Here is a 13,191-nt window from a genome sequence, read left to right on the forward strand (position 1 = left end):
AATATTTTTTTGAATATTATTTTGAATATTATTTATTTGAATAGAGAATAGATAAAATATGCAGAGATAATGTTCGCTAAAATGAGGAAAAGCACTGTTCGTAACCTGTTAGTCTCCTGTGGCATATGGGTTCCATTCCAGTGCAACAGAAAGTCCCACGACCCTTCTCTGACTGACTTATCTAAGCTTTCAGGGTAATGTCTTGGAGACAGGAAAAAAAATGAGGAAAAATAGGGCCAGAGAAATAGCATGGAGGTGGGGTGTTTGCCTTTCATGCAGAAGGATGGTGGTTCGAATCTCGGCATCCCATATGGTCCCCTGAGCGCTGTTGGGTGTGACCCAAAAACCAAAAAAAAAAAAAAAAAAAGGAAAAATAGAAAAAATAAGGGAAAGTGGGGCCGGGAAGGTGGCGCTAGAGGTAAGGTGTCTGCCTTGCAAGCGCTAGCCTAGGATGGACCACGGTTCGATCCCCCGGTGTCCCATATGGTCCCCCAAGCCAGGAGCGATTTCTGAGCACATAGCCAGGAGTAACCCCTGAGCATCAAACGGGTGTGGCCCAAAAACCAAAAAAAAAAAAAAAAAAAAAAGGGAAAGTAATTTAGAAGTCTAATAGTCTGAATTAAAGTGAAATATTTAGATCAAATCGAGATGAATTTTTTTTTGGGGGGGTCTCTCACCCAGCAGCACTCAGGAGTTACTCCTGGCTCTGTGCTCAGAAATCACTCCTGGCAGGCTTGGGGGACCATATGGGATGCTGGGATTCAAACCAGGGTCAGTCCTGTGTTGGCAATGTGCAAGGCAAACGCCCTACCGCTGTGCTATCACTCCGGCCACCAAGATGAATTCTTAATGAAAATGCTACTCTGGCATTGCATGTAACTATAAAGAGATTTTCACATAAAAAGTATAATTTTAAGTAGAGTCCCATAATAAAGGACCATACAGGGATGCTTTTATAAAGTGAAGAATATGAAATCAAAATTAAGTTTAATTTTTGTAAGAAATTTTGAATAGTGATATTTAAAGTATTTAGAATTATATCTGCTTTATCACTTCATACATGTAAATGGGCAAGAAATGAAAATGTTTTCTGGGGAATGATTATATCTCCTAGTATTGTTTCAAAGGACTGACTAAAGGAGAATTCGGGAAACTGAAGTATCTAGTGTTGTTTTTAAAAGCGCTCTTGTATTTTTCAAATAGACTTAAGATTTCTTGTGATCTAGATGAATCTTTATTGTGTTACTTTATTATTTTAATAAACAAAAGTGGAGACAGTTGTGGAGCTGATCATTTATTTATAATCAGATAAGAGTACTTTCTGTGCATAATACATTTTACTGACTTTTTTTCCCCTTTTGTTTTCATTGTAGATCAATGTAAGAGTGACCACTATGGATGCTGAACTGGAATTTGCCATTCAGCCTAATACAACTGGCAAACAACTTTTTGACCAGGTATCGTACTACATAAATACGTAATTTTTGTCACCATTATGCAGATGCTGTTGTCTACACCTGCCTACATTTTTTTTCCCCATGCCTTCCCTGATAATGCAACAACATAGCACTTAAACTTTTTTTGCATTATCTCTAGGTATCTTGACCAAATGTAGTGATGTTTTTGTTTTTTCTCAATACTGGATTTAATAGAACTTTAAAGAAATAGTTAATAGCTGGTATTTACTTAAAGTTTGCTGTGCAAATGATTGTAATGAATCTACCCAATAAAAAGATACTCTACATAACCTTTGAGTATAATAGCGAGATTCATTGCCAATGGAATGCTAGGAGCAACGGTTTAGAAAATTCTGGGGCCGGAGTGGTAGTGCAAGCAGTAAGGCGTCTGCCTTGCACGAACTAGCCTAGGATAGTCCTCTGAGCCAGGAGCGATTTCTGAGCGAATAGCCAGGAGTAACCCCTGAGTGTCACCATTTGTGGCCCCAAAACAAAAACAAAGGAACAAAAAACAAAAAAAGAGAAAATTAATTCTAAACAATACCAAGGTACCTAACAGAAAAACAGTGTTATAGGCCCCCAGTTCTCTGGCTTGGGTTTAGAACATGATAATCTGCTATGGAACTTGGATTATTAATCTCATATTTATATTTCTTTTCTCTTGTGGCCATACTTGGTTTAGCTCTGGGTTGGTTCTGCACCCAGGAATTAATTCTGGCAGTGCATGGGGGATCATATGGGATGTCTGGAATTGAACCTGGGTTTGACCCACATACACTGTGCTATCTATCTCTCCAGCCCCCTCCACCATATTATTGAATGGCCCCACCAGTCTCCAATTAATTTTTCTCCTTCAAATTATTTTAAATTGCTTTGTGGAGCTATTATTATTATTATTATTATTATTATTATTATTATTATTATTATTTTGTTTCTTTAAGGCAGTGTTTAGAAACTGCTTGCAGAGATTTTAATTCATTTGGTTTTCTCTGATCCCATTTTTCTCAACCCTTTTCTACCAGTGTCCCCTTTTAGTTTTATTTCTTTTATGTGACTCTACCTACTCTACATCCACACCCACACCCCTGCCGATTGATCTTCTAGTCTTGTGCCATGATCTCAATTTACACAATTTTCACCTGTGACCCATTAAGAATATCCTGGGGATCACAAGTGACCTATGATTCCCAGTTGAGAAATGCTATTTTTAATCTTTGTTTTGTTTTGGGACCATACCCACTAATTCTCAGGGCTTTTTGCTGCCCCTATACTCATGAATTATTTCTGATGATGCTTGGGGAATCATATGGGGTGTCGAGGATTAAATTTAAGTCAGCTTCCTGCAAGAGAAATGCTCTACCCGCTGTACTTATCTGCTACAGTTTCACTATTATTTTGTAATTTGAGCTCCTGGGCAAGGCTGTATGTGATGATGTACATAATAAAGTTTTATTAGGAAAAGGAAAAGAGATTGAAGCCTTGACATCATAGGTCAAGAAAATCATGATTTTAGGGGCCAGCACAACAGTACAGAGGGTAGGGCATTTTCCTTGCATGCAGTCAAATCGAGGTTTTATCCCCAGTGTCCCATATAGTTAGGGTAGTCCCTTAGTTAAGAGCCAGGAATAACCATGAGCACCCATGAGCACTTAGATGTGGCCCAAGAAAACACACACACACACACACACACACACACACACACACACACACACACACACACACACACACAGAGAAAATGATTTCAAAGAAGAGGACGATGATATTAGATGTGGCCCAAGAAAACACACACACACACACACACACACACACACACACACACACACAGAGAGAGAGAGAGAAAATGATTTCAAAGAAGAGGACGGTGATATTAGATGTGGCCCAAGAAAAAACACACACACACACACACACACACACACACACACAGAGAAAATGATTTCAAAGAAGAGGACGGTGATATTAGATAAAAGGAGGATACCTTTTATGCTTTTGTGATGAAATGAAAATAGCTTGTATTAAATTTAAAATTTTTTTTTTTTTTTTGTTTTTTTTTTTTTTGGTCACACCTGGCAGTGCTCACTCAGAAATCGCTCCTGGCAGGCACAGGGGACCATATGGGATGCCAGGATTTGAACCAATGACCTTCTGCATGAAAGGCAAACACCTTACCTCCATTCTATCTCTCTGGCCCCTCAGTTTAATTTTTAAAACGGTTTGGGGTCATATCAGAGAATTCCTGGTTTATAACAGTAAAGAGCAGAACAGAGAGAGAGGAGAGAAAGAGAGTGAAGGAGAGGGGAGAGAAGAAGGAAGAGAGAGAGAGACTCCTTGGTTCTAAATATGATTAAATATTATTTTTGGTTTTGGGGCCACACCATGCATTACATATATCCTGGCTCTGTGCTCAGGAATCACTCGTGGTGGGCTCTGGGAACCTAGATTGGGCATGTGCAGGACAAATGCTATACCCACTGTGCTATTGCTCTGGCCCCAAATATTTTTATTCTTTTTTTCTGAGGGGTGGGTATTTTGGGTCACACCCGATGATGCTCAGGGTACTCCTGGCTCTGTGCTCAGAAGTCACTTTTGGCTCGGGGACAATGTGTGATGCTTGGGATCGAACCCCTCTCTGTCCTGGGTCAGCCACATGCAAGATAAATACCTTACCAACTGTATTATTGCTCCAGCCCCTAAAATGTTTTCTTAAAAATTTGAATTCAGTTTTTCAGAATTATTTCTTTGTTGAGATAAAGAACATTTTTTTCTATAGCAAAGGATTATCCAGTAATGCTTATGTAGCTTCATATTTCTTTTTTGTTTGTTTTTGGGCCACACCCTGTGACACTCAGGGGTTACTCCTAACTATGCACTCAGAAATAGATCCTGGCTTGGGGGACATATGGGACGCCGAGATCCTAGACCTGTGCTAGGTCCAGCCGAGTGCAAGGCAAACATCCTACTGCTGCGCAATCGCTCCAGCCCCATAACTTCATATTTCTTTTGAAGTATTGTGCTCTCTTAACTATAATGTGAACTCTAAACTGAAATTAACTTTGGTTTTAGGTGGTGAAAACAGTTGGTTTGCGTGAAGTCTGGTTTTTTGGGCTGCAGTATGTGGACAGCAAAGGTTATTCTACCTGGCTTAAACTAAATAAAAAGGTAAATGTAGTACATTCATGAATAATTTATGCCTCATTGAATTTGCCAGCAAAGCCCATGAACTGATTTGAAGTTTCCCTTTGCAGTTATGTTAGTGAATGATTAGCAGTGACATGCCTCTTAATTTATCAGGGCATCATCAAACTTACTAAAAAGAGATGCTTGTCTTTCTTACTTGTAAACATAGCACTTAAGAAACATATTGGTCACAACTTATTTATGTCGATTTAAATATTTGTAGAAAGACTTCCTAAGAAGTTTCAGGGACCAAGAACAGACCTCTTCTGTGTCAGTCATTTTATGTATGAGACCCTTGATTTTTTTGTCTCTTTGTTTACTCTACTTGAAATTATTATTCCAGGTAACACAACAGGATGTTAAAAAGGAGAATCCTCTACAGTTCAAATTCAGAGCTAAATTCTTTCCTGAAGATGTTTCTGAAGAATTAATTCAAGAAATAACTCAGAGACTTTTCTTCTTGCAAGTCAAAGAAGCAATCCTAAATGATGACATATATTGCCCACCAGAAACAGCAGTGCTTTTAGCTTCCTATGCTGTCCAAGCCAAGTATGGAGATTATAATAAAGAGATTCATAAACCAGGATACCTGGCTAATGACAGACTGCTTCCCCAGCGGTAAGTGAAATGCTTTTATGTTATAATCACTCGAAACTTATATCTCAGGGGCCGGAGTGATAGCACAGCAGTAGAGCATTTGCCTTGCACTGATCCAAGACAAACCTCGGTTCGATCCCCGGCATCCCAGGAGCAATTTCTGAGCAAGTAGCCAGGAGTAACCCCTGAGCATCACTGGATGTGGTCCCAAAAACCAAAAACCAAACACCAAAAAAAAAAAAAAAAAAAAAAACCGAAAAAAAGGAAAAAAAAAAAACCTAAAAATTAGACAAAAAAATTATATTTCAGAGGTTTGTAAATAGATGTTGTTTAGTTTTTTTTTTTTTTTTTTTTTGGTTTTTGGGCCACACCCTGTGACGCTCAGGGGTTACTCCTGGCTATGCGCTCAGAAGTTGCTCCTGGCTTCTTGGGGGACCATATGGGACGCCGGGGGATCGAACTGCGGTCCGTCCTAGGCTAGCGCAGGCAAGGCAGGCACCTTACCTCCAGCGCCACCGCCCGGCCCCTGTTGTTTAGTTTTTAAGTTGCTAGCTGGATTTAGAATGTACTTTTAGGAATCATGATATAGTAGTTGAATAGATTTGTATATTCTATAATTACCTTAACTTTTTGCCACTCTATTCCCACAAGTTGAGTAGTAAATGAGGGCAATGGTAACTTAGGTTTGGGAAAGAATGTGACTACTGCTTGATAAAAATGTTTCATGTAGGTTGATATATGTTTTTGAAAATACTAAGTATTGGGCTCTATTTCCTTCATAAATAATGAAATTTCTTCATTAACTTTCTGACTTATTTATTTTATTTTATTTTATTTATTTATTTATTTATTTATTTATTTATTTATTTATTTATTTTTTGGTTTTTGGGTCACACCCGGTGGTGCTCAGGGGTTACTCCTGGCTGTCTGCTCAGAAATAGCTCCTGGCAGGCACAGGGGACCATATGGGACACCGGGATTTGAACCAACCACCTTTGGTCTTGGATCGGCTGCTTGCAAGGCAAACACTGCTGTGCTATCTCTCCGGGCCCAAGGCTTTTTATTTTTATTTTATTTTATTTTTGGTTTTTGGGCCACACCTGGTGACGCTCAGGGGTAACTCCTGGCTATGCGCTCAGAAATTGCTTCTGTTTTGGCACCATATGGGATGTCCTAGGCTAGCACATGCAAGGTAGACAGACACCTTACCACTTGCGCCACCGCTCCAGCCCCAAGAAAAGCTTTTTTAACATTGGTTTTCAAATTCACAATCTGGTCTTCTGCTCTATTTGTGCCAGGTCTCTTTAGCAGCTATTCTTTAATTTTTGTACTTTGGATCACACCTGACAATGCTCAGGAGTTACTGGCTCTGCACTAGGTGCATGTCTCACAATGCTTGGGGGAGGGAGTGAACCTTATGTGGTACCAGGAATGGAACTTATGTTGACATTGTGCAAGACAAGCACCTTACATGCTATATTATCTCTGACCCTGTTAACAGTTTTTATTATTATTGTTATTATTTTTGTTTTTGGTTTTTACACTGGTGGCACTCTGGATTTACTCCTGGCACCTATTCAGAAATAGATCCTGGCAGGCTCAGAGGACCATATGGGAAGCTGGGGATCAAACTAGGTTTGGTACTGGGTTAGCCTAACATGCAAGGCAAACATACTACCTGCTGTGCTATTGCTCTGGTTCTAATAGTTACTTTAAAGTAGGGAAAAAATCAACTGACAAGAAGATCTAGATTGGAGACTTTTGGTCCGTTGCTAGTTACGTGGTTTTCGGTGTGTGACATGAAATCTCTGAGCCTGAGTATTTCATTCTAAAAGAGGGGGTTGATTTCTTCTGTCTGCCTTATAATTCATGATTTTTGTACAGTTCCTAGTTTATAAAATTTATTTTTGTTCTTTGGGGGCCACCACCAGTGGTTTTAGCACTTGGCACAGTGCTTAGGGAACCATCCAGTATAGAAGATCACACCTGGACCTCCTGCATGTAAAGCTTGTGCTCTAACTTTTTTTTTGGTGTTTGGGTCACACCCGGTGGCGCTCAGGGGTGACTCCTGGCTCTATGATCAGAAATTGCTCCTGGCAGGCTCGAGGGACCATATGGGATGCTGGGACTCGAACCACCATCCTTCTGTATGCAAGGCAAACGCCTTACCTCCATGCTATCTCTCCGGTCCTGTGCTTTTAACTTTTGAACCATCTTCCTGGTTCTGATTTAATTTTAACTGTAAAGTATGGTTTCAGTAAGTAGTATTACATCTCTCCCCTCCCCAAATCCCTGCCAGGAATGATCCCTGAGCTGAGAACACTGAGCACAGCTGTGGTAAACAAAGAATTAAGTCTTATTTGGGGGTGGGGGGGGGGGTCATACCGGTGGCACTCAGAGGTTACTTCTGGCTCAGAAATCGTTCCTGGCAGGCTCGGGGGACCATAGGAGATGTCGGGTTTGGAACCACCATCCATCCTGGTCGGCTGCTTGTAAGGCAAACGCCCTACTGCTGTGCTATTTCTCCAGTCCCAGAATTAAGTCTTTTTAATTGAAGTAAAATTCACCTATACAGGTTGTTTAATTAGTACATAGGTAAATATCATGGATTAATCAAAAGTATACTTTTAAGTTGTTCGTTCAGTTTTGCTGAATGAGCAGTCCGTGAAGTAGTAATTGGTTTACTTTAATAGTCATGGGATTTTAAAATTCTTTAAGAATCAGAATCACACCTACTCACAATTCATCTTGTTTCTTTTAAGTACATTTTAAATTAAATTTTAAATTAAATGCATAATGTGTTGTAACTTATTCTTAAGAATAGGTTTCCTTTAAGAAAAGTATGATAGATGAGTTGTTTAATTTTGACGATCCAGGAGGTATTCTAATTGGTAGTCTCCAAAAGATTCATTTAATTTGCTAATTGGTGTTAAGCATTATGGTCCAAAATAAAACTATTTGTTTGCTTTCATCTACTTATCAGGACAATACTTCTAAAGAATATAAAAAAGAAAATCAAAAAGGGGTGGTGGAAAAGTGTTTTCAGTCGTATGCTTATTTTTTCTTTGTGTGTTGGGTGGGATCATTCATGGTGATGCTTGAGACCAATGACATTCCTTGTGATGCTCAGGTTCTTCCAGGGATCCAAGCCATGGCTCCACACGCAAAGCATGTGTTCTACCACTTGACTCCTCAACTTGTATGCTTTCTTAAATATTTCTACGAGCAACTTTTCAAAGCTAAATTTAGTGACCAAAAATAAAGGAAATGGAGCTGGGAGCTGCCCCTTAGTTATTCTGGGTGTGGCTCCTGAAAAAGAAAACTTGTTAGAATTAAGGCTCAATAATTCTGGTGATTACCAATTAGAAAGCCGTTTTTCTTCCCACTCTCTTCAATATTTGATTTCCATAAGCTATTTATGTAAGTTACTATATGTATATTTTTAAAATAATTTTTATTGATCTTAGTTTTAAATTTAATGAACATTAGGTAAGTTTGCAATTTGCAATTTGTCATTTATTTACTTTCTTTATATTTCATCATAGTGTTTGTCTTTCTCCTGACCTTTAAAAATGTCTAATTGAGAGGCTAAAGCAAATAGCTGGAGTAACTCCAAAACTCGAGTACTGCCTGGTATGGCTCAAAAACCAAATATATATATTAAAAAGTCTAATTTCAAGTTCCTTTAAAACACTTTGAGATATTGTAGATTCACCAAAAAAAGGTTAATTGTAGTAATCTGCCAGCTTACTCTAGTCTTTTTTGTGGGGGCTGGGGAGGGAGGCAAAACAGACTTAGTGTTGCTCTCTTTCTGCTGGCTCTGTTGTGAATTATTCCTGGCAGTCCTATAGGATTCTGAGGATCAAACTGGAATTGGCTGTTGCAAGGCAAGTGCCCTACCTTTTGTACCATCTCTCTCCAGCATCTGAAACTTTACCTAGTCTAGGATAAAATTAATACATAATTAAAACAAATATATTGTTGATATAATCCATTTTATTTGTTTTTTCAGTTTTACATGTTATTTGTGCACATCTAAAATTTTCTAGTTCTCTGCACTTTTTTTTTTAATTTTTGGTATTTGGTTATTGAACCACAACTGCAGGACTCTGCACTCAGAAATTGCTCATGCCAGGTTCAGGAACCAAATGGGATGTAGGGGAGCTAACCTGAGTCTGCCACATGCAAGGCAAACACCCTACCCGCTGTGCTATCACTCTGGTCCTAGAATCAGACATTTCTATAGTATTTATTTATTCATTTTCTTTGCAGTGTTTTGGAGCAGCACAAATTAACAAAAGAACAGTGGGAAGAAAGAATCCAAAATTGGCATGAAGAACATAGAGGAATGCTAAGGTATGGAGTGACTATTTTTAAAATATTTTTATTTTCTTCAAATTAAGCTATCTTTATTACGCAGTACTGTTGTGTTTTGTTTTTTTTTTTGGGGGGGGTCACACCTGGGAGCACTCAGGGGTTACTCTTGGCTCTATGTTCAGAAATTGCCCCTGGCTGGCATGGGGGACCATATGGGATCCTGGGATTCAAACCACTGTCCTTCTGCATGAAAGGCCTTACCTCCATGCTATCTCTCTGGTCCCAGTACTGTTTTATGAAATTATTCCCCAGAAAATTATTCAAACTAATATGAAGTAAAGTTAAAGTGCTAAATTTCATACTCAGTTTACTTTTGTAATTTGATCTTCAATTATTTCACTCTAAAGTATTACAAATAGCTTTATTTTAACAGGGAAGATTCTATGATGGAATACCTGAAGATTGCACAAGATCTAGAAATGTATGGAGTTAACTATTTTGAAATAAAAAATAAGAAGGGAACGGAATTATGGTTAGGTGTTGATGCTTTGGGTCTGAATATTTATGAGCATGATGACAAGTAAGTAAAATCTCTAGGATTCTAACCTTGATCTACTTTTTATTAAGTAGTATTAAGTTTTTTTCTCTAGAACTTTATGTTTTAGCTTTATTATAGAGTTCTTTTCTGGCTTTATTTCTGTTTTTTTATTTCTCATTTAAATTAAAAGATTTATGTCACAGGCTTTTGTGTATCTTTCCATTCCTTTTTTTAATTCTTTTTTTAAGATTACTTTCCAGTTTCTTTTCTTTCTTTTCTTTTTTTTAGTTATTTTTGGGCCACACCCATTTGATGCTCAGGGATTACTCCTGGCTAAGGCTTGGGGGGGGGACGGGACGGACACCATATGAGACGCCGTGGGATCGAACCGTGGTCCTTCCTTGGCTAGCGCTTGCAATGCAGACACCTCTATACCTCCTCTCCAGCCCCATTTTCCATTTTCTTAATGCAGTTTCATAATTATACTTTCTCTATTTATCAAGTGAAGTGATGAATTTTTTCTAATTATGATTACATTTGTTTTCTTCTTAGGTGAAAGTTGTTTAAATGTGATGCCTTGCATATAGAATAAATATTAAATTATCAAGGCCAGAGAGTTAGTTCCGTGGGTAAAGTTCTTTTTTGGGGGGGGGCACACCCAGTGATGCTTAGGGGCCACTCCTGGCTATGTGCTCAAAAATCGATCCTGGCTTGGGGAGGAAATATATGAGACGCCAGGGGGATCGAACCATGGTCCATCATAGGTCAGCTGTGCAAGGCAAACACCTTGCCACTTGTGCCACTGCCCCAGCCCCTAAAATCAACTTTTTAATTTTTACTAAATTCACCATGCTCTTACACCGTTCTTCAGAAATAAGTAAAATTGCCATAGATTTCTCTTTACCATTTCTACCATTGCAAGTATGTGGAAGTAGTGCCTTGTCCTAAAGTAATTTATGTTTATTCTGGGTTGGCTTTTTCATTATCACATGAATCTAATACATATTTTTAGTATACTATTGTAACTTTAAAATAGAACATGTTGTTAATTTTATTCCCTGTGGTTTTTTTTTTCCCCCTTTATCCCTGTTTTGATTTGGTTTGGGGCCACATCCAACTTGTTCAGAGTTATTCCTGGGTCTGCACTCAGGAATTACTCCTGGCTGAATCATGGGACTTTATGGGATGCTGGGAATTAAACTGCATTTGGCATTGTTCCCTACTCACTGTATATCACTTTTGCTCTTTTATATTTATATTTTAAAGCTAGTTAAATGCTGTATCATTTAGAAAAAAAGTTAGAAAAATTCTGAGAAATGTCCTGAAGAGTGCTCTAAACATTTAAAAAAATTTGTAGCACACGCAGTAGTCTTTAGGAGCCACTGCTAGCGTACTCAGAGGACCACATTGTGCTAGGGATTGAACCTGTACACCCCATGTACAAAGTATCTTCTGGCCTTTTCTCCAGTCCCTGAGGACTAATTTTCATTACTCAAAACTTTATTATTGGGGAGGGGGCGTGGAGAGATAGCTCAAGTGGTTGAGCACAAGCAAAGCTTTTTGTTCAACCCCCAGTGCCACATGATGCACTTTCTATCAGCAGTACTTGGTATAACCCAACTTACTTGGCCAGTCTGGATGGCCTCCAACAGTTCTTGGCATGAGTCACTTGGCCTCAAAATGTAGAAGCTAAATACAGGATGTATCCCTTAGTTTTTTTTTTTTTTTTTTGAGAATGTATTTTTTTAATGTAATATTTATTTTAATCATAGTGGCATATATATCATTGACGCTATTTTAGGTACATATTAACATAAAAACAGGGGAGTTCCCATCACCGAATGGTCCTCCCTCCATCTCCGCTCCCGTCCTACCTCCCATATCCTCCTCCCTCACCCCTGGGGCTGCTAGAATAAGTGGTCCCCTCTATGCCTAGCTTACTACTTAGAGGTCCTACACCTGTTTGGTCTTGGTACCTCCCTTATTTCCCGCTCTAATTGGGAGGCGGGACTAGATAGTTCAAGTTATGTGGTTTTGTTTGAAGAAGAGAAAGGTACTAAAGTGGGGGAAAAGAAATCAAATATGCCGAAAATGGGCGGAGTCCTTCTGGAGACTCTCATCCTAGATTTGAGAGACGAAGGGGAAAAGGAGGTTGATATCCCTTAGTTTTATAAAATTAATTGAGTACCTGTTTATATAGATACAGATAGGAAGGACTAAGTTTAAGGATTGTGGACAAGAGCAATTTGATTTTATTTGTAATGGTTCAATTTTTTATTATTACAGTGTGTTTATGTGTTTGCAAATTTTTTTTGTTTTTGTGGGTTTTTTTTTTTTTTTTTTTTTTGCTTTTGGGCCACATCTACTGACGTTCAGGGGTTACTACTGACTATGAGCTCAGAAATCACTCCTGGCTTTGGGGGGACCATATGGGACCCCGGGGGATCGAACCACAGTCTGTCCTAAGCTAGTGTGGGCACGGCAGACGCTTATAGCTTGCACCACTGCTCTGGCCCTTGCAATTTTTTTTTAATTAAAATATTAAAGCTTAGGTTCTTTTTACCTTTGTGATCCTACTCAAATGATTAACTGCAAACAAAATAATTACTAGGATTACTTCCCAAGATTATTTTGAGGATGTGAGGAAATTCCTTCAGAAATTTTAAATATGTACCACCTTAGAAATATATATATATTTTTTTTGGTTTTGGGCCACACACATAGCTCAGGGGTTACTCCTGGCTATGCACTCAGAAATCGCCCCTGGCTTGGGGGGACCATATGGGATGCCGGGGGATCGAACCGCGGTCCGTCCTACGGTAGCGCTTGCAAGGCAGACACCTTACCTCTAGTGCCACCTTCCCGGCCCCGTTAGAAATATTCTAATAGGCCAGAGTAATAGCACAGTGGGTAGGACATTTGCCTTGTATACAACTGACCAAGATTCAATTCTTGGCATCCCATTCCTAGTCTCAGGCTTGACAGAATTGATTCCTGATTGTAGAGCCAGTAGTGAGCCCCGTGCACTGCTGGGTATTGCCCAAAAACATAAAAAAAAAAAAAAAATCCTAACAGCCTTTTAAAGCAGTAATTTGTCTTATAATGTCA

The 13,191-nt window shown here is 38.9% G+C and overlaps 1 protein-coding gene and 1 non-coding gene across 3 annotated transcripts in view; both read left to right on the top strand.

Annotated features, from left to right (window-relative positions):
* The window catches only part of RDX (radixin), a 63,782-nt gene that overhangs the window by 3,563 nt on the left and 47,028 nt on the right, over positions 1-13,191 (top strand). The window contains exons 2-6 of one of the 2 annotated variants that reach the window (XM_049778662.1): positions 1,374-1,457; positions 4,518-4,613; positions 4,975-5,249; positions 9,501-9,584; positions 9,979-10,125. In XM_049778662.1, the coding sequence (XP_049634619.1) occupies positions 1,374-1,457; positions 4,518-4,613; positions 4,975-5,249; positions 9,501-9,584; positions 9,979-10,125 (686 nt within the window). Of the gene's footprint in view, positions 1-1,373; positions 1,458-4,517; positions 4,614-4,974; positions 5,250-9,500; positions 9,585-9,978; positions 10,126-13,191 lie in introns of those variants that run through there. The other variant, XM_049778661.1, reaches the window with a different exon arrangement.
* On the top strand, positions 90-214 carry LOC126016483 (small nucleolar RNA SNORA54). Its single transcript, XR_007498280.1, has one exon. It is a non-coding gene; the product is annotated as a small nucleolar RNA SNORA54 (small nucleolar RNA).

This window comes from Suncus etruscus, chromosome 8, assembly GCF_024139225.1.
Source record: "Suncus etruscus isolate mSunEtr1 chromosome 8, mSunEtr1.pri.cur, whole genome shotgun sequence".
NCBI lineage: Eukaryota > Metazoa > Chordata > Mammalia > Eulipotyphla > Soricidae > Suncus > Suncus etruscus.